This window comes from Lepidochelys kempii, chromosome 22 (assembly GCF_965140265.1).
Source record: "Lepidochelys kempii isolate rLepKem1 chromosome 22, rLepKem1.hap2, whole genome shotgun sequence".
NCBI classification, from domain to species: Eukaryota; Metazoa; Chordata; order Testudines; family Cheloniidae; genus Lepidochelys; species Lepidochelys kempii.
In genome coordinates this window covers 12,037,156-12,059,189 of record NC_133277.1, presented here as the reverse complement: position 1 = coordinate 12,059,189, position 22,034 = coordinate 12,037,156, and the positions used below count along the sequence as shown (strand labels likewise).

Sequence of the window (22,034 nt, the reverse complement as noted above, 5' to 3'; positions counted from 1 at the left end):
AGGTGACATGGCCAAGGTCACACAGTAAATCAGTAGCTGTAGTACAGGGGTAGGCAACCTATAACACGGAGCTGATTTTCAGTGGCACTCACACTGCCTGGGTCCTGGCCACCGGCCCAGGGGGGCTCTGCATTTTCATTTAATTTTAAATGAAGCTTCTTAAACATTTTAAAAACCTTATTTACTTTACATACGACAATAGTTTAATTATATATTGTAGACTTATAGAAAGCGACCTTCCAAAAACATTAAAATGTATCACTGGCATGCGAAGCCTGAAATTAGAGTGAATAAATGAAGACTCGGCACACTGCTTCTGAAAGGTTGCCGACCCCTGCTGTAGTAGGAAGAGAATCCATGTCTCCTGCTTTAACTATTAGAAAGCACTGTCTCCAGCTTGCTGTAGCTTGTGCTGCAGCAAAAACAGAAATATTCCAAACAGCATCATGTTAAATTACAGCACAAAAGGAAGACAATATGTCAGGAAAAAGCAAAAGAATGAGACGGAGGCTGTATGTCAAGACAATACGCACTGTTTGTCGATTTGTGTCTGAATATAACCCGGATCATTTCACTTTGAACAGCTCAAAAAACGGTACTCCTCATTTCACGTATATCTGATAACCATTTTCTTTGGTGTGTACAAACCTGAAGCTCGAACGTTTGTACCTCTTCCAGTTGCTATGCTGATTGTTGCTGTAACTAAGGAGTGATAGCTTGGGTTGTTATTAAGAATGGAATTTCAAACGCCTTACCAGGAGTTGACCTGACTTTGAAACATACAATGTATTTTCAGTAATCTACATTTTATGTCATGCCCCTCACTGTCTTCATAAACAGACATGATCAAGAATAAAATCTCCATGTAGTTTGGGTCTGATTCATCATCATCGTCGTCACTCCAGTTTTATGCCAGTGCAAGTCCCCTGAAATCAACTTGGGTACAGTACTTAAGCTTAGGCCCCTTAATTGCATATTTGGGCGCCTCGCTAAAAAGTGGCCTGATTTTTTCAGATGTGCTAAGCCTCCACAGGATCCGCGGACTTCAGTTACCTCAGCACCTCTGAAGTGTAGGCCACATGTACTTAGTTGCCTCACTGGAAGAGGTTTAGTACAGTGGTTCTCAACCAGAGGTCCGGGGCCCCCTGTGGGGGCCACGAGCAGATATCAGGGAGTCCGCCAAGCAGGGCCAGCATTAGATTTGCCGGGTCCCAGGGCAGAAAGCCGAAGCTCCACCTCTTGGGCTGAAGCCTGGAGCCCCGAGCCCTGCCCAGAGCTGAAACCAAAGCCTATGTGAGATGGGGTGCCTGCCCCGCCCTGGGCTCTAAGGGGTTAATAAAGCCCAAGGGAGGTTGCACAGGAGGCAGCCAATCAGAGAAGGGCTGAAGGGAGCAGCCAATCAGGGCCAAGCAGGCCCATATAAAAAGAGAGCTACAAAGGACTGGGGCACATTTCTTTACTAGGAGCTCATAGAGGAAGGACTGTCTCTGGAAGACTGAAAGAATAGCCAGTGCCCTGGACAAAGCAGTACGGCTAGCAGAGACTGGGGGAGTGAGAGACAATTTCTGGATGGCTGCTGGAGTTTGCAGACTGAGGTAAGGGAAGTGGCTGAACAGTGGACTGCAGATTCCCTGGAAGGGGGAAGCACAGCCAGAGAGCTGTCACAGAAGAGGATACTGTTGTCCTTAGAGAGTTATAGGTCCTAGAGCAGGAGTGATGGTGGTGAGGCACCACCAGAGGACAGTGTGCTGATGAACAGAGCTAATCCCCAGGACAGCCAGCAGGAGGCACCACAGGGGTGAGTGAACCCCATTACACTAAGTAACTTAGATTTGTGGGGACTGTGTGATGTGTGGCCCCAGGTAAACGCCCTGCTTGCAACCCTCTAATGCTTGCCCTGACTTTTTTATACACAGGAAAAGCTGCTGTGGCATAGGTAGGCTGTAGAGTTTCTACAGCATGTTGGGGGTGGGGGGAGGGAAGCTCACTCAGAAAAAGTTTGAGAACCCTTAGCCTAGTAGACAGGGGATTGGAGGAGAAGTCCAGGAAACACAAATTCTACTCCCAGCTCTGCCACTCACCTGCTGTGTGAGGGTGGCCCAAGTCACTCCTCCTGTCTGTACCTCTACTTCCCCTCCACTCTTTTTATATTTGAAGTATAAGCTAGTCAAGGGAGAGACCATCTCTTCCCGTATGAACTAACTACTTAGCACAGTGGGGCCCCAATTTTAGTAAGGTCCCTAGATGCCACTCTGGGGGGGAACAATAACCAAGTCAGGGTTAATTTTAGCACTCAAGTTTGAATTTTGGCTATACGTTTGGTCTTTTCACTGTTTGCCCCCTCTGTTCCTCCATTGCCCTTGACTCTACTTGCCCTGGTCAGTTTCACTTTCCATTTCACTTGTTGTAGCATGTAGGGTACAGGCAGTGCATGTGTAGCTACACACCACGGTGAAATCAGGCTGCATCCACACTTGTCACTATGGTGTGTAGCTACATCAGGCAGAGAGGCTCTGGTTCTGGCTCCAGTTCACCACTGCCAGAGCCTGCCTTTGTGGTGGGGAAAGACTCCTGCAACTGGAAGGCAGCAGGGTGCTACACTGCTAAAAGTAACAGTGTAGAGGTGGGAGGCATTGCATGGATGCATAGAGATCCATCTAGAATATATAGAAACAAATTCAAGCCCTATATAGGTCCTTGATCTTCACCAGTATACATTTCCTATTCCTATAGCGGTAACAAATACTGTTAATGGTGTCACACAGTAAGGGATGACTGTCTGATGTTTTAACGGTATCAGCAACAATCTGTCCCTCAACCTACACTATATTTCATATATTCTCTGAATAAAACAAGGAAGTCACACACAGCATAGCTTTCAAGTCCTTCAAAAGTGTAATGAAATTTCTCTTTATGGAGAGATAATGCTAGATTTTCTAGCATTGACCAAGTATTTGAACACTATAGGAGCAATTCTTGATACCTGCTTTGCAAATCTGAATTTTGCTCAATTAGCATGGACTTTCCAAGCACTCAAACCACATTTGTGTGGCTATTGCTCATAAAACAAGTTGCAGGAGTCTTGATCCTTCTCTAAGTAAGAGAATCTGCCATTTTGCATACCAACTGACATTTCAAAGCCATTAACCCATTTGGAGAGAAACAAATGCCTACCAGTTGTTGCCACTCCTGTTTTATTAATGAGATGATTTCAAATAGGCTTTTTATTGTGGTATGTTTGACTGGCAGTTGTTGGGTCCTGTTGAGTTTAGATAGTCTTCTTTGGGACTAGTCCAGCACCCATTGAAGTCAATGGTAAAACTCCCACTGATTAACAGTTCAGGATCAGGGCCTTTGTTAGTAATGTAGCTTTACTGGGTTTTGAGAGACCCAGCACGTATTTGAGTGCTTGAAAATCAGGATCATTTCGCAACATATAGCGATTGGAAAGAAACATCTCCTGTAGGCAGGTTACTCATTTTCTACTACAGGCATTACCACACCTTCCTTCAGGTGTGTGAGATATGGGCCACCCTAGGATAACATGCTAGATGGTTCACTGGTTTGATTTGCCATATTTCCTGTGTTCATACCAGCATAGGTTATCAAATGTTTAACAGATCGTAAAATACAGCCCACAAAACATTATACAGGGTGAGTAGTCATCAGTCTCCACCTGGGACCTTCTAACTGAACCCCCAGTAACCTCCTTTCAGAAAGGATATGGCAGTGAGCTGCTTAAAATGCATACCAGATGGGCCCAATAGTGATTGATTTAAGTAAAATAGATACCTGGCATACAGCATCTAACTAGAAAAGGAGTACTTGTGGCACCTTAGAGACTAACCAATTTATTAGAGCATAAGCTTTTGTGAGCTACAGCTCACTTCCTCAGATGCAGATCGTGGAAACTGCAGCAGGCTTTATATATACACAGAGAATATGAAACAATACCTCCTCCCACCCCACTGTCCTGCTGGTAATAGCTTATCTAAAGTGATCATCAGGTGGACCATTTCCAGCACAAATCCAGGTTCTCACCCTCCACCCCCCCACACACAAATTCACTCTCCTGCTGGTGATAGCCCATCTAACTAGTTTATGTTCTGTTTAGGAGTGTTCAGCTAACCTTTCTAAAGGCTGGGGAAATGTCCCAGATGACTGGAAGGTGTTGTCTTTTCCTTCCCTCCTCCAGTCCACTCCTACTGGATCATCTTGGGACTTTTCTACAGCATCCATTTCCACGGTAATACAAGAACTCCACATCCCTAGAACGGGTCTTGTGGTGTTTCTTTTCAAGACTTTTTTTTTCTCCCTTCAATAGCTTAGACATGCCAATGGTTATCAAATACTTCCAGACATCAAGAGCTAGCTAACTGATTCTGGCCCTTCCTAACGATAGGGGTAGCTAAACTCGAATAGGCTTCCAAGGGAGGCTGTGCAATCACCATCAATGGAGGTTTTTTAGTACAGGTTACACACACATCCGCCTGGGATGGTCTCGGTTTCCTTGGCCCTGGGTGCAAGGGGCTACACTTGATCTCCTCCGGAGACGCCTTTTCCAGCCCTCCGTGTCTGATTCGAATATCTCCTTAGAATCAACCTACCTCCTTTTGTAACCTTGCTCGGGACGCCACGATCGGCTCCATCACTGCAAGCCTGCGATGCAGTGATAAAGGGGACACTTGACTAATCGAGCCCTTCCTTCGGGGGGGCTGCCTGCTCTGCTCGCACCTTTTTTTTTAAGCGGCAGAAAGGTGCCAACTTCCCCCCACGCGCGGCCCGCCCCTCCCCCCCCCCCCCGTAACAGCTCTGAAAATGGCACGCACGACACCTGCGCCGCGACCGTGCGTTTGCTGAGCAGAGGGCACGGGGCCCTGCAGGGCACGCGCCCGCCCCCCGGCTCGCTCGCGGGGCGGAGCCGGCGCCCACCTATTGCGGGAGCGCGGCGGCCGCGCGCGCCGCCTGCGTCACGCAACGCGCGAGCCGGGCCGGGCTCTGACGCCGCATCAGGCTACCTCGAAGCCCCGCCTCCCTGCCGCGCTTGGGGGGGGGCGGGGAGCGGAGGTGGCCACGCCCCCATCTCAGCACTACAGCCGCTCGCGGGGGACTCGGGCAGTCAGCGGGGAGGGGCTCGGCTGGGGCAGGTAGGAGACGGGGGAGGGGGAGCACGCTGGGGGGGTGCACGCTGGGGAGGAGTGTTTAGCCGAGGGGGTGCAGGAGGGTGAAGGGGGAGGGAGCAGAAGGAGATGGGGGGAGATGCAGGGGCACACTGGGGGGAGGGGGTGCAGGGGGAGACTAGGGGTGCAAGGAGGAGTTTTTAGCCAAGGGGAGAGGGGGTGAAGGGGAGGGAGCAGAAGGAGATGGGGGGGGGGATGCAGGGGCACACTGGGGGGAGACGTGCAGGAGGGGACTAGGGGTGCAAGGAGGAGTTTTTAGCCGAGGGGGAGGGAGCAGAAGGAGATGCGGGGGGGGGGAGATGCAGGGGCACACTGGGGGGAGACGTGCAGGAGGGGACTAGGGGTGCAAGGAGGAGTTTTTAGCCAAGGGGAGAGGGGGTGAAGGGGGAGGGAGCAGAAGGAGATGGGGGGGGGGGAGATGCAGGGGCACACTGGGGGGAGACGTGCAGGAGGGGACTAGGGGTGCAAGGAGGAGTTTTTAGCCGAGGGGGAGGGAGCAGAAGGAGATGCGGGGGGGGGATGCAGGGGCACACTGGGGGGAGGGGGTGCAGGGGGAGACTAGGGGTGCAAGGAGGAGTTTTTAGCCAAGGGGAGAGGGGGTGAAGGGGGAGGGAGCAGAAGGAGATGGGGGGGGGGGATGCAGGGGCACACTGGGGGGAGGGGGTGCAGGGGGAGACTAGGGAGGAGTTTTTAGCAAAGGAGGGGGGGTGAAGGGGGAGGGGATGATAAGGGGGTGCAGGGCGGTGGGGTAGGCACTAACCCCCACATTCCCAGTTCAGAGACCATCCCAGCAGGGTGGGAGGTTCAGTTCTGGCTGTGGGAGTATCACCCCACTGCATGCCCATCCATGACAGATGGGGGCAGAAACTGTCTTCCCTCTACCTGCCAGCTCCTTTCCTTTTCCCTTTTCAGGGATGTATTCTCACTGATCTTTGCGTGATCTCTGACTGGAGCAGTTTTACCTTCTCAGATTGCACAGGAGGAGACCTTTGTAAATGTCTTCTATTTTAAAGAGCCCAGCAGGAGTCTTGTCACAAGAGGGACCTTCTTTTTGTCTCCGTCACTGGTTCTTCTAATCTGGCTTGGGTCACTCTTGAGAGAAATCAGTTGCCATCCATGAGACTGAATGCCTTACTCACATTGGTGAAAGTTGTTCACATCTGTAGTGCCTTTGTATTTTAACAGGTCACCCCTTAAGAGTAAAGGAATCATGATCTGGCCCCTCTGCTTACTTTTGATCTGAGCTGTGAAATAACTTGGTGGTCTCAGTCCACTCCTGTTTAGACTGTCAACTCTTTGCAGCATGGACTGTCTTTTTGTTCTGTTTTTTGTAGAGCATCTAGCACAGTGGGGTCCTGGGCCACAAGCAAGGTTCCAAGGCAGTATAACACCACAAATAAAAAATGCCTGTTTCTTATCTGAGAGATGGGTGAGGCGTTACCTCTTCCACATTCCCTCCTCTAATATTCTGGGATGGACTCGGCTACAACTACACTGCATATTTTATTTAGCACTTCATCAGTAGATTAAAAAAATGCTTCTGTCCAGTAGAGAAGTGTCTTTATTAAAGGAGATGGTCAAAAATTGGTGGAAATGTTTTGTTTAAAAACAAATTTTGAAAATTCAGAAGTTTAGGGACTACTTATAACAAATGGCCACCTCATCAGAGAAGCCAGGGACTTCATGGGCCATGCCCACATACCTTGCTTCTTGCTTAAGATGTGGCCACTTCAGGTCATGGTTAAAACTCTCATGGTGAGACACAAGAGTCTTAATTTTTGGTAAGAGGAAAGCTTGTGGCATATTTGGGGCTGGAATTTCAAACAAGCTTATGGGTGATAAATTTGTTTCAAAGGAGGTTATCAGGGGAGTATTAACCAGGGGTTGGGGGACTAGTACAAGTTGCAGTCTTGCATGAAAAATTGTTTAAACTCCTTTACTAATTGCCACTTTTTTAAAGTGTGGTCTTGTGTAGCAGTGGTTTTCAGGCAGGGGTATATGTACCCTTGGGGTTATGCAGAGGTCTTCCAGGGGGTACATCAACTTGTCCAGATACTTGCTTTCATCTTACAACAGGCTACATAAAAAGCACTAGCCAAGACAGTACAAACTCAAATTTCATACAGACAAAAGGATAAAATAAGCCGTCTTTCAGTGACAGTGTGCTGTGAGACTTTTTTTGTATCTTTCTCTTGTATAAGTAAGCAGTTTGAATAAAGTGAAACTTTGGGTATGAGAGAAATCAGACTCCTGAAACAGCTACAGCAGTCTGGAAAGGTAGAGAACTACTGTTGTATAGCAGCTCTAACTGGAGAGGACTACAGGTAAAATGTTCAAAAGTGCCTAGGGCACAGATCCTCCAAGATATTTAGGTTCCTAATTTCCACTGAAATCAACCAGAGTTAGGTGCCTAAATACCTTTGAGGATCTGGGTCTTGGTGTTTATGTGCCACTGAAAGTCTGAGACTCAGACTCCTAAGCCAGTTACTGCTTTTCAAAATTTTACCACTTCACTACTTGTGGAAAAAATTGGAAGTCATAACTAGGACAAACCTAGGGCTTTAGTTTTCACTGAGGCATGTAGGTGGGGGAAGCTACATAACTGTTAACCAGCTATACCTGTTTAGTGAAGATAAATAGAACTTCTCACTGGTTTTTCGAAAGTATGGAATAGGCTCTTATATAAGATGTATACTTGAAACAACATACCATTCATAGTCCGACATACTGTTTACAACAGTCAAGTGAAATTGTTTATCCAAGTACATGAGATTAAATATCCATATTTATCATGGATTTAGAACACAATTGTGGTGGTTTATGCCATTGACATGTAACCGTTTACATTGGAGGTGGAGCATTAATGCACTTGTTATGTTCCATAGGTATAACAATGGATCTAGTCCTGAACTATGTAGATTACAACTTTTTTACACCATATGTGTATCCCACCACATGGCCTGAGGATGAGCCCTTTCGACAGATCACCAGTCTCCTTATTGTAACAAATCTTGGTGCACTTGTGCTTTATTTGCTGTTTGGAACTTTGAGCTACTACTTGGTTTTTGATCACTCTCTGAAGCAACACCCCCAGTTTCTAGAGGTGAGCAGAACTTCAGCCTTTTCCTAGTATAACAACTTTACCTCTCAAGAATTCATATTCTGTGCTGAGTTAAGGTTTGATATGCATTCATAACACTTCAAATATGTGTCAACTATTAAGAGGATCCACATGGACTCTGATTCTTGTTTGGGGGAGGAAGCTTTGAGGCAGAAACTGCTTCTGTGATTGGTTTTAAATTAAGATGGTTAAGTACCATTTTTCTTCAGAATATTAGAGTTTCAAAGCTGTATGAAGTCAATGCTTAGTTGTAAACTTTTGAAAGAAACATTTTGTTTCAGTTATAACCTCCATTTCCCTGAGGTCTTCATAACTCTAAGATTCTACTGTAATTAACCCTCTCAATCCCCCTGAGAGGTAGGTGTCAGCATTTGAAAGCTGGGAAACTGAGGCAGAGTAAGTGGCCCAAGACTAAATAGTAATCCAGTGAATAAACCAGAATTGGAACTTAGGACTGGCAGCTTCCTAACCTTGTACTCATTTCCTCCATTGCCTGCTGCCTATCAGATAAATCAAAAATACAGGTAAAGCACCCTCCAATCTCAAGGCTACATTGCATTACGCAAACATGAAACTTCACCTTAAGAACAAAAGCGACAGTGGGTGGAAAGGACTCCTAATTATAAATTAACTTCTTTCTGCCTCCACACAAGGGGATGGACTAGTTGACCTTGTGAGGCCCTTCCAGCCCAGCATTTCTGAGGCCAACAGTTCTGCCAAACACAATGGCAGGGAGGTTTGGCATATTTAAAGGTAGAGACAAAGTGCCACTTCCTTGATGAACAACCTTATGACTGCAAAGACCACTGTTGGCAGGACTGTACTGGCAGTGGATAATGAATTGCTCTCTCATGACAGAACATGGCAGAGGAAACTTGATTCAGGAGGATTATTACGAGGGTGGTGCTCTAGGTCTTTTCTACAAAATGAGTGTATTGTGAGTCGTTTAATTGGCCCACTGATCTGGGGCAGAAGCAGGCATGAAGTTGGTAGTACCTCTGCTCTTCCTGTTCTGGAGAAAAGTCACTCAAATTCTCCTGGAAAATTTAAAACCTGTCTGCTTTTCTATTTAGAATCAGGTGCAGCTCGAGATAAAATATGCTCTGCAGTCACTGCCCTGGATCAGCATCCCCACAGTTGCACTCTTCTTTGCAGAGGTCAGGGGTTACAGCAGGCTTTATGACAACATTGAAGACTCTCCATATGGTATGGAAATTCATTACTTAAACTGAGCTCCTTGGGTCAGGAGCTGTCTTTTTTTCCAATGTACAGAGCCTAGCACAATGGGGTACTAGGCCCTACAATACTAATACTTGGCATCCTAGCTACATTTCAATTGTTAATGCATTTCATTCTTCCCTCTTAGCTTCACTCTAATCCCTACTAGCCCCTTAGCTTGGAATACAATCTCCTGCTAACTTTCTCACCTCTCTTGCTCTGTAAAACCTACTTCCTCCTCACCTCTTTTCCCTTAAGTGTGTCCAGCCCTATTTATTCTCTCTCCTTTTAGTGAGAACATGCCTTCATGCTGAAAATGCTATGTAAATTGATAGGTTGCCTAAATGGTTTGTTAAAATGTATCCATTAAGCTGTATTACACCTGGCTACTTCCAAAGCTGAGCTGAATTGTATATTTCAACAAAAGAACACAATGGCATGCATTCTGTCAGAACTCTGATGCTTTAAAATTCTCCAAAAAAATTTCCTCTTGGCAAGGGACTTAAACAAAAGGACTTTGATCCTGACAATTACTGTGTAACTCCTTTGACTTCAGTGCAGTTACTCCTGATTGACACCACCATAAATGAGGGCCTTAGTGTCTACACCCTCTTCAAACCTCACCTGAAGAGAAGCTTGTCTTTATCTTTTTCATGTGCAGACACAAGGTAGTCTGGCACAAATGGTGGTGGCATTGTGTGTGTTGGGTATGTTTCTTATTCCTCCCACTTGTGCATCCAAGAGCTAAAACTGAAGAACCAGTCCCTATTTTTAGTGAAGCTGACAGCATTAATGGTTTATGCCATCAAAGACAACTCAGTTCTCCTCTCTAGTGGCTCATGCTATTTCTATCCTAAAATAGATTCATTTACAAAAAGCCTGCCTGAAATTAAATCTTTGTTTAGGTTTGTTCTTTGAGTGCTGTACAAGTCTAAGGGCATAATCAAGAGTTACCTCCCTTACACACAACATACTATACAGCTTTAATATCCCACATCTAAAAAGTGGGATTCCAGTTAGAGAGAACACTTGGGAGGATACTGCTCCTCATGCCTTTCTGCACAATTGGAAGTTTTCAGGGCAGCCTGCAACTGACATTTTTGTCTGAGCTCATTTTTTTTTTACAAAACCCTTTTCATGCATTCCATTCCCTCCACTAGAAATGGTTTCAGTTAAACAAATAAACATTCCCCTGCAGAACTGCAACCCAAACACTGCAGCACCAGGAATCCACCATTAGTTACAGCAGGGCTTAGGAGCCCAATCTTAGACCAGGACCCCACCATGCTAGGTGGCATACAAATGTGAAACAAACAGATGGCCCCTGTCCCCAAATGCTTATAACCTAAGAGACAGGACAGGGGCCCAACAGAGGTGGGGTGGGGGGAGAGGCACAGAAAACAATGAGACTTTGCTGTTTCATTGGCCAGGTTTACATTTTGTACTGGTAATAAGCAATGAAGTAAATAGTTGCAGTTTTCAGTTTGAAGGTGTTAGTGGTAATAAGGGCATTTGTTGGTTGGTTAAATCAAGTCTCTGTAAACTAGGAGACTCAACCTAACTTCAGTATCTCTGTTGGCTGCATTTAACCAGTCTGTGTACTGGTTCCAAAGTGGAAACAGTCTTGTGTTCCTTCCTGTCTTCACCTGTGTTTTGGAAAAACTGCATATGTTTCTATCTGATTATATACACTAGTGTGTGGAAGTGTAACTTTAGCTACTTGACAGTGTCCTTTAAAGTACTAATGTGTTTTTAGGAGGATGGTGTTAAGATCAGATCACATCTCTTTATGAATGAGACCATACTGAAATCTTCTCCATTAGGTTCAGTTCAGCATTTTAGCACCTAAAAGCAATCCCAACTTTTCACCAGCAAGAATTGCTACACTAATACAATGCAAATCCTGTTGAGCTGAGCTTGTTCTTTATAACTTAAATGATTTAGCCTCAAGATATAGAAGTAAAATCTTTCAGTAATTCTGTGCTCTTTGTACCTTTTCAGACTTATTTCTCACAATCTTGACACTTACCTAATTGTCTAATCTCTTATTTTTCCTAGGATGGTTTGGTGTAATCCTTAGCATGCTCTCTTTCCTCTTCTTCACCGACATGTGCATTTACTGGATTCACAGGTTCCTCCATCATAAACTTGTGTACAAGGTATAAGTAGTGATATAGATATAAAGCTTACTAGATGTCAGAACAACTTTGTATAACCACTCGCCCAGGATGTGACCCTCCCTTTTTTTAAAAGCAGGGCATTGCCCAGAAGGGCTGAGTAAAATATCCTTCATTAGAAAGGACAGACAAGTCTGTCTGGTTTAGTATATTTTAATGGCAGTTTAGCAAGACTGATTTAAAATGTAATGGAACGCTACTGGGTTTTTTACTATAAATACAAAGATCTCTAAGAGGTAAGGCAGAACTTGCAGCCCAGAAGGAGGGGGGCAAGTGGCTTTAAGCCACTTTTGTGCCTACCTGACCCTCGGCTCCTCTGGGGGTAGGAGCCATGAGGATGTGTCTAAAGCATGGCAGCTTCCTCAGGCTAGCCTCCTTTGTGGCAGTACTGATCAGAATCTCTTTGATGTACCCTTCCCAGCCCTGTCCTTGTGCTATCCCTTATGCTGGGTTTTGCAAGGGGAGTCCTTGGAGGGCAGCCTTGTGAATGTCTGCCACAGTTCCTGTGCTGGAGGAATCCTCCCTAGCTCTGGCCCTTTTTAAGCAGCATAAAAGGGCTGGGATTGGGCTGAGGTTTTTTCCTCCCCAGTGTATTTTGGTTGCATACCTTATATGTCAATGTTGAAAGACACTGTCACGATGTCAATAGAAAAATAAAGGTTTTAGGCCTCAATTAAGCAAAGAATTGATGCACATGAGTAATCCCATGGGATTAATTGGGGCTACTCACATGCTTAATTCCTTCTAGCCCAATGGTGGTATAATGTAAGTGAACATTTTAGGTTTCAGCTCCTGGTCTGAGCTCAGGCATGGGAGCCAGGAACTCTTGTGTTTGAATCTAATTCAGAGAATTCCCCCTACAGCCTAGGATAAGTCACATCCCCTTTTCTGCCTCAGTTTCCATGTTGGCAAATGAGATTACTTAACCCACAGGGAACTGGTTAGGATTGCTTGTAAAAGACATTGTGAATACACCCCATTGAAGTAGAAGTGGAATCTTTCCACTGACTGGCTTTCAGATCAGACCCTAAGCATAACATAGGACTAGATTTTTATTTTTATCTAGCATAAGATAAATGTTTGTTTCTCATGGCCCTGGTGGTGTTACTAGTTAACCTGACCCATTAACATGGTGGAAATCTTCAATTCTGTGGGTGTCAAACTCTAGATGAAAAATGTCCTTTTTAATCTGACCTTGTTCTCTGCAGTACAAGAGTGATTTAAACACCACAAATTGTAGGGTGGCAAATAAGCCATTTGGACCTGCTTCCAGATATTGCTGCTTTGGCGGGGGAAATGTGTGTCTACACAGCAGCTGACTCGGCTCCAGCAGGCCACACTAAAATGGCAGTGTGGCTGCAGCAGCTCATTTGAGCCGCCCAGTCCCCTGGGTACAGACTCTGGCAGCTAGCCAAAGATGTCACCATGCCCACAGTGTTTTTAGCACACTAGCTTGAGCAGAGCTTGCATCGTACCCTGTCTCGGTTTACAAGTTGAGAGACCAGGAAGAAATAGAGCTACAGTAAAATGCAGTTAGGCAGACATATTCCTAGTCATATGGTAGGCAGTATAGAGCTAGGAGGTGCCAGATTGAAGCCCCATTTTTTTGCCTTGTCAAAACATAAGCACTAACTCTGTTCTGTTCTTTAGCGTCTGCACAAGCCCCATCACCGCTGGAAGGTTGCTACGCCATTTGCAAGTCACGCCTTCCACCCTGTGGATGGCTTCCTGCAGAGTATTCCATATCACATCTATCCTTTCCTCTTTCCTTTGCACAAAGTGACCTACTTGGGTCTCTACATTGCTGTCAATGTCTGGACAATCTCTATTCATGATGGCGATTACCGTGTGCCGGATTTCTTGAAACACATTATCAATGGCTCTGCCCATCACACCGATCATCACTTGTATTTTGATTACAACTACGGTCAGTATTTCACACTCTGGGATAAAATTGGGGGCTCCTACAAAAGCCCCTCATCCTTTGAAGGGAAAGGGCCACATGATTATTTGAAAAAGCTAAAGAGCGGAGAATTGGCCAGTATTAAAAAAGGCCATGTGGATGAATTGGTGAATAGAGACAGTCTAAAGAATGAATAAATTTCCTCAAGCTATTGTAAAAAGGCCCTGACTCTTACAGTTCTTTTAAAAGGAAAAACCTACTTATAAAGAGCCCTTCCCCATTGTAGCATTCTTGGGATGCAGCATTTTAGGTGCTTAGTAGGGTGGTTATGGTGGAGCTGTATAGTTAAGTACCACAATACAGTCCCATAATGGGGGCCATTTATGGTGAGAGTAAAAAGCAGAAGACCTATGTAATGTCTAATGTTGATGCAATAATGAAAAGATTTTTCTGCAGCACTTAATGCACATGTCAGAGCATTGAAATTGGGAGTGCATTTTCTAGTATAGGCTCTAATATATTAAGTCTGCATTTCAATTCTGCCATAACAGAAGATCTTTTTGCCCTACTCAAAAGCTTTCTCCTGGAAGTACATTGTTCCAGATAGTAAGTGATCTCTGCACAGTGATAGCTTACTGGGAATTTTGCTAATTGAGCCAGGATGCTGTAGGTGGTGCTATACAGAAATTTCACTATTGGCTCAGTGTATGTCAAAGGAAAATTGATCGAATAAAGGAAGACGCGTGCGTCAATACAAATTAATGCTTTGCATATGGAATGTGTGACTATACTTTTCTGCATGCACATACCTCCAGCTTAATAAAAGAGGAAACATACATTTTCCCAATTACTTATCCAGCAACTTTTATATATTAGCTTAGCATTAAAATAGAAACCATCTGAATCAAAACAGAGCTAACATTGTTCTAGCAGAAATTTTGTGTATCTTAAAATAGGAGGAAGATAGACCAGCCCTACCATTTTTTAAATAAAATCTTACACTGTTTATATAAACTACATGTTGAATTGTTTAACTGGATCTATCAATGCTATTGCATTGTCAACTGGAACATTTTTTTCACCTGCCCACATTTATATTGCCTTATACTTGGGCTTAATGAATTTGAAAGCATGAGCTCCCATCTCTAATGGTGAATAGAAAGTCTTTGAACAACATGACAACAGCATAACTTTTTGCATGTTGTGTATATTTTTAGCACTGATACATATTTGCTACAAATAAAGTAATTGTATTCTATATTGTCAATTTTCCCAGTCAAATCATGCAGAATGACTGCTCAAAGTAACTGTAGGAACATAGACTGTTGTACTTCCAAGAAGCTTTCAGTGTTTTTCAAACAGGGTAATTTCTCCCACTTTAGATTTATAGCATCAGGAATTCTGTCTTTGAGGAAATTCTTCTCAATCTGAGGTTTTTTTGGTAATCTTTTGACAAATGTATTTATAATTCCTGTGGAAATCAGTTGGCAGGTTGAAATCCTACAGTAATACTGTACCTTTTCAAGGAAGGAAAACTTTTTTTAAGTTTGGCCACTGTTTTCAGAGGTGGGGAAATACTTCAGATGTTTTAACATTCATTTCACATCAGTTGGGGAAAGCTACCAGATGACTTATTGGCTTTCCATTTGCTGCTTTTTTCTTTTCTCCCTGTTAGCATCTGACTTAAGAGTAATCAAAAATATTTTTATTGTGCAGACATGCACTACACAAAATCTCACAGCTTTGATGTAGAACAGGTGTGCTTCTAAGAATTTTGAAGACAGTTCTGTTTTACCGTTTTCTAACAGCCTAGTTAGTTTAAATCTTAGGTTTTTCTTAGCTATAGAAACCAGTTCTTTTAAAAACTGCTTACAAGAGATTAAAGCTTTGCTGGTTCTAATACAGTTTACCTAGCATTACAAAATTACCTAACATGAGGAGAGAGCTGAAGAGGAATGGTGTGTGGGTTTTTTCCTGCTCCTCTCCTTCAGGAAGCAAGGATCCCCTGGTGTATAGTAGTATAATCTGTTTTGTTTTTGTTTTGTTTTAAATCTTGCATGGCAGTAAGAGTTCCCTTACAGTTTATCTGTGGTAAAATAGTTTGAATGGGGAGCAGGGTAGAACCAGCCTTGCAGGCAGAGAAGCTGTGTAGGAAAACACTATGGAACTTGCATGATAAAGAGGACCATTGTAGAGAAGGTTGGCTGCTGAGCCCTAACCACTTAGCAGCCTCATCCCCTCTGAAGGTTGTTGAGAATGGAACAGAGCAACCAATTGGTAGAGGTTTCAGCCCCACCAGGCTCTCCCCCCTTCCCCAGACCTGCTGGAGCAAAATGACCTGCCCTGTGTTGCTAAGGTCTTAAATGGCCCCACTAGCCAGGGGAACTGCATACTGGATTCTGATTTATGCTGTTCTGAAACAGCTGTGCCTGTGCCCTGGAGTTCTTGTCCCAACTATTTCAGTGGGTGCTTCTGAAGCCTGGTGCTGGCTCAGCAGGACTCTGGCTGGCCTGTACAGGGCTAGGTTGCAGGCATGCAGCAAAGCTGTTGCTTCTGCTCTACTTCTGAGCACTTGGTTCCTGGGAGAATTGGGGAACATATGAGGTTTTGGTTTGTGAAGTTCATTAAATACCTCTCCTGAAGTCCTGTGGGGCCTTATTCTGCTCTTGTGTGCCCAACTCACGGTAAGGTAGGCAGGAGGGGGCTTAAAGCATGGGTGTAGCTTTGTTTAGAAAAATCTAGGTATGATCATGAAGAACCTTTTCCCCCCTACAGGGTAAGTTCAGTTCCTACTGTAAGTTCTATTCAAAAAGCACTTCTAAAATACAAATCAGAGGTGAAAATATTAATACAGACAGAATTCCAAAGTCCCCCAATGGAAACCAAATGCCTGTTATAATTCCTTAAATGGAGAACAAAATAATGCAGTTAGGGCTTGGTTTTTTTCAGGGATGCTGAACATCTGCAGTTCCCACTGACTTCAGCTGAAAGTCAGTCCCCTGCTCTGTTCATAAATTAGAGAAATGCTAATGCATAGAGTGGTTAGATATCAGCAATTAGAACAGTGAACACATAGAAGAAATGGATGATCAAAGTAGGAAAAAGGTGGCCTTCCTTGTGAGAAGGCTGCTTGGACAGTGTGAGCTTGTTCACCAAATGCTATGCAGTATTGGCTGTAGTAGCATGACCAATATATTATCCATAAATTAAATATGCCAAATAACTAAATAGTTGAAGAGCACTGGGTGAGGAAGGGAAGCAGGCATGTAAGTTGAGATGGTAAGAGCAGTTTAGAATGGATAGATGTGTTCCTCTCCATGCAATTATGTTAACTGCAAGGAAAGGAGAAATTTTTAGTGCACCAGCCAACCTCTTAGCGCAACACTACCTGGTTTGTTGGACTACATCTCTGTGACCCCTTCCTTCCAAGGGGTGCCCAAGGTGCACAGGGAGTTGAAGCATGTGTGAGTTCTAGACATCTTAGTCAAGTCACAAGCCCCATTTTCAAGCAGAGATGGGTGAGTTTTGGATACCAGTTGGTGGGAACCTCTATCTTAGTGTTCTCCAGTTCAGATTTGGCAAGGCAGGGTGTGGGTACAGGTTCGTCAGCCGTTTCCAACTTTAGAAACTTCTGCACAAAGCGTACTTCTGCCTGCCAGTCCCTCCCAGTGGTTAAAGTGTGATGCATGCACAGCAGTGTTCCAACAGAATGTCTCTGGTTCATACTGTAAACAAGTGAAGCTGTTTGCACAGACCTTTACCCTCCTGAGAACGAGCCATGGCACAGAGGCAGGAGAGTTCATAGTATGTTTGTGTAAATAACAAATGAAGTTACTGTATGAAGGTTGTGTTGAAAGGAGTTGTTGCAGACCAGTGTGTGTTGGTCTTTAATGCTAATGTTTTCTGAACAAGTAATAAAAGTCTGCATTTTAAATAAACTAAATGTGCAATGGTTTTGTTCTTCACTTTACAAGATATCTCTACAGCCAAATGATGATTTGGAGGAGAAATGGCCTCTGCAACAAATCTTTGAACAGAGTAAGAAGCAAATGCCTATTCCCACTGGATGTATTATTTTTGCTTGCAGTCTGACGCTGCCACAGAGTGTTTGAACAAGTATAGCCCTTCTGCTTGTGTCAGAACAAATAAAAAGGATGTGGGCTTTCTTTAAGGCCCTTTCCACGTGCTGAGCACACCTGTTTGGTGCTTGGTCAGCTCAGATGCTGGATGTGGGTGCTCTTTGGTGAAGGACATGGTGAATCTGTAAAGCACCATTGCATGCCTGCGGTGCTCTAGTATCAGACCTGAGAGAATAAAAGGAATTTTACAAAGGTGGTTTAACTGCTGGGTGGTTGGATAATTAATAAAAAGGGTAAAAGCAGGACCCCACCCCATGGATCAGTGCTGTCACCACAATAAACCCAGAAGGGATTACGGAGTCCTCAGTCCACTTCATCTGCCTACAGACTACTGCACAAGGTGTGTGTATACAAGATCAGGAATGCCAGCCAGGCATTCTAGTGCCCTTTTGCAAAGAGGTAAGATGGGCCAGACTGATACCTCTAGAGACTGCAGCTCTCTGTCCAAACAAGAGGAACTGTGTAGGTAATGACAACTGGCCCTGCCAACTTGCCTCCAGCCTGAGCAGGAGATAGTCTCTCAAGAGGTGAGAAGATGGTCTTGTTTCTATTTGTCTTTCAGTCCTTAGTCTCCGATTGCCCATTGACACCAGGTCCCTCAGAGACCAAACAGAGGATTCAAACTCCTTCCTCTATCCTACCACCAGTCACCTGAGTCAATCACTAATGTTTAAACACTTAGGGCCAGATTCTGAAACCTAGGGAGGCACCTAAAGATGCACACGGATGCCTAATGGTATTTTCAAAATTGCCTATGCAGGATAAGGTGCCCAAGTCCCCTTGACATTGAAACCTCCTAGGCATCCATATGCATCTTTAGGTGTTTAAATACTTACAAAAATTTGGCAGGAGGTTAATCTTCATAACACCCATCTTCCCTTTTGGGAGTGCCAGTTCCACGTACAAGTCAGGTAATTTACAGTGTTCCAGTTTGCACCTACAGCTCCTCCCTTTAGAAAATGTAACCCTTCATTACCAAGGTGGCAATAAATTAGACATGCTTGCAGTGACAATCCAGTCTCATCAAGGCACAAATAAATCATGCCGAGGCATTGAAGGCCATTTCACATAAATTATTTACCAAGGCCCAAAAAAATTTCTCCTGTTTATGATTTGAGACACACGAAAGGGATGAAAATAGGGGGCCTCACCTACAGGTTTTCAGCCTGTTTCTGGCACCCCCTAACCTTGTGGGTGGACACCTTTGCTCTGCTGTTCAGTGTTCTCTGAACACCAAGAGACACAATCAAGCAGGAAGTGGTGTATACTCCTCCTGCAGCTGTCCTGTCACAAAGAAGGTGCTAGAGATGGCCCTCACAGGGGCAGGCAGGTTGTGCATGTAAACCCCCTTTAGTTTAGCAGCCACAATGATAGTCCTTTCCTTAAAGGCCCTCCACAACTCAGCCCCTCTCTACCTGCCTTTTCTCCTTGCTGAGCATATTGTCCCTCTTGCTGTACCAAGAATTTCTCCTTCCATGGCCTGTTTCTCTGCTTCTTGCACAGACATCTTTCTGCCATACAGTCTTGTGCATGGATTCCCTTGAGCTAATTTGCAAGACTGCTTCCCAGTCCTCTTCCACACCCTTCTTTCAGACCTATTTACTGCTGCCTGCAGAAATTACCAGCTAACCATGGCCAGTGACCATACAAATATAATGAGTATCCCTGGTGATTCCCATATAGCCATATTTATAGAGACAGATAAAGTGACTTGTAACATGTTAGTTGTGAGCACAACCTCATGCTCCTATCTCTGGTATCCTCATCCTCCACCTCCCCTCCCCATTTATTGTGTCAGATTAAAATAGACAGCCAGCTCTTTGAGGCAGGGGCTGTCTTTTACTCTGCTTGCATAGCACCGAGCACAACGGGCCTCCAAGCGTGATTGGATCCTCTGAACACCTTTATAATATGCATAAGGAATAAGGATGCGACCAGCATCCCACCTTATGCGAGGACACAAGGCCACCCTAACAGAAGGGTGCGAGGGTAGCCAGCCATGGCATAGTAAATCATCAGATGTCTTGCTAACATCCCCTATTAGGGCTTTTAATGTGACTGAGCTTCCCTGGCTACAGTGAAACCAGGGAGATGCACTAACTCAGGTTCTCAGACTGATTAACTCTCAACTCAGTTGACCTTTTGGCTCTGAATTAGAATTAAACAGTAATGCAAGACTGTCCAGACTAGCCATATTTTTGCTAAACAGGTTTAACAGGAGAAGAATTATTTGCAAATTGTAGTGACTAGAGGGCCCAACCAAGATGAACTTCCTCATATTAGGTGCTGTACCTACATATAAGAGACTGTCAATGTCCTGAAAATCCTATAATCGACAGGCATAATTGACACAGGGTAGGCAAAAAGAAGTATAACGATCCCCAGTTTGCAGATGGGAACTGAGACACAGAGCAATTGAGTCACTTAGCCAAGGTCACACTGGGAGTTTGTAGCAGAGCTGGGAATCAAACCCACCTCTTGAGTCCTAGATGAGCACCTTGAGCACGAGCGCGAGCCCTTCCTCCTATTCTTTGTATGGCCATGACTGGAAGGGCCATACGCCAAACGCAGCCCCCCCAGCATCTACTCTTCTCAATACATATATGCATAGCCTCCATTCACGGTAAAGCGAGAGCCATGTACAGGGTGCAGAGAAGAGGTCATAAACGCTCTGGGGAAAGGGGTCACCCTAGGGACAAGTGAAAAATTGAAACAATGCTACCAAAAATTCACCAAAGCCAAAGGCCGACTCAGGAACTGAATTGCCAAATAATAGAAGATCCTGCTACGAAAACCCCTTCAGCACCTGCCTCAGCTCTCATCCAAATCAAGGATAACGGATTGTGCACTAGCTAATTAGCTAGTGCACAAAGTCATTGGTACTTTTCCACACCAGGATGCCGCTCACCTTGGGATCGCCCTCTTCCTATCTAGTTGGCACTTCCCTCCCCACAAACGAGATTGGAATGACAGTGTGGTTATGACCCCCTGGCACCTGTTTGTGATGGGGGGGCGGGGTTTGGCACCAGGTTGGCACCCCCTGAGTTAAGTGATCTGCCCAGTTCCTAGGGAGGCATTCATCCAATTCCCAGAACTACTGAAGGGGCCAATCTCAGCACTGGCACCAAGGAATGAGTGGGCCAGAGGGCCTGAACGACCTCATGTCTCGAGGTGAAGCACATTGGTGCTGTAAAAGCTCCTGCCACTGCTGCTGTGCTGAACCAGTCTCTAGGGCTTTCAACCGCTATTGACGTGCTCCTGCCAAATTCACAGCCCTCTCTTCTCCCCTCCCTGCTCCCTTAACTCCTCTACAGCACTTTGACACCATGGTGCGATTTAAAACCCTTAGAGAATGCTGGTCTCTTTTCTGTCTCTTCTCACAAGGTCACCGCTGTTCATAGCGAGAGCCTTCTCCTCTGACACGCCTACTGTCTGAGGCTATCTCCCTGTATTTCTCTGGCTCACTGATTTCAGACCTCGTCTGAAAACATCTCTTCTCCCTTGCCTCTGTACCCTTATTCCGCTCCACTGTGGGTAATATTTAACACTATCCTTTGGCTGTTTAATTCCAGAGTGGGATAGGGGTTGCATGAACATGAACATCCATACAAAATCCTGTTCTATATTTTCTTGCATTGACTTGGCTTTTGCAATTTCTCTGGCTGGGTTTATTTAAATTCAGCAGCTACCAAGCAAGGACTGTAGATGGTGCCAGCCAGTTTCCTTATGCTCTGTCAGTAACCAAAGTCAATGGATGAACATGCCATATAGATTTGTGAGCAGCATGTCCCTATGTTGCACTGAATTCAAGCGGGAGCTCCTAAGTACAGACAGGCAGGTGGGAGTAACGTGGAAAGCTGTTAAACCGCAAAAGAATAGCCTCCACACTTGGCTTCCAAACCTAACTTTTCACATCCCAGCTCTGCTGCACTGCTGGAAAGGCACATGTGCCAGAGTAAACTGCTCCTCTTCCTGCTTTTTCTTTCTCTGCTAAATTGAGACTAAGGGAGAATTGTTGCTCTGCCAAAGAATTGACAGCAAAAGAGAACAAATGCAAAAAGCCAGGCGGAAAAGGGGCTGGGGAGACAAGTATGTCTCTGTTGAAAGATTCATGGGGGCACGCAAACAGGGTTATTTGCTCAGCGTACACACTGGTATTGTTTGCTCACTCTACCGTTGTGATCATGGATTGAAAGGGAGATGACACTATTAATTTTAATATGAAGGGTGCACGGAAGTATTTGTGTAACCCAGGTCAGTACTTAAATTACATGGCTCACTGTTATTATTATTTGT

The 22,034-nt window shown here is 44.8% G+C and overlaps 1 protein-coding gene across 4 annotated transcripts; it reads left to right on the top strand.

Annotated features, from left to right (window-relative positions):
- Positions 1-1,477: 1,477 nt before the first annotated feature.
- SC5D (sterol-C5-desaturase) lies at positions 1,478-17,542 on the top strand. 4 transcript variants are annotated; one of them, XM_073321256.1, is made up of 5 exons: positions 1,478-1,595; positions 8,066-8,283; positions 9,375-9,507; positions 11,578-11,678; positions 13,347-17,542. In XM_073321256.1, exons 2-5 carry the CDS (start codon positions 8,074-8,076, stop codon positions 13,794-13,796), a joined length of 894 nt encoding a protein of 297 aa, XP_073177357.1. In that variant the 5' UTR covers positions 1,478-1,595; positions 8,066-8,073; the 3' UTR covers positions 13,797-17,542. The 4 variants fall into 4 exon arrangements, with proteins under 4 accessions (XP_073177357.1, XP_073177354.1, XP_073177355.1 ...); XM_073321253.1 differs by lacking the exon at positions 1,478-1,595 and adding an exon at positions 4,998-5,147; XM_073321254.1 differs by lacking the exon at positions 1,478-1,595 and adding an exon at positions 5,968-6,323.
- Positions 17,543-22,034: the final 4,492 nt, after the last annotated feature.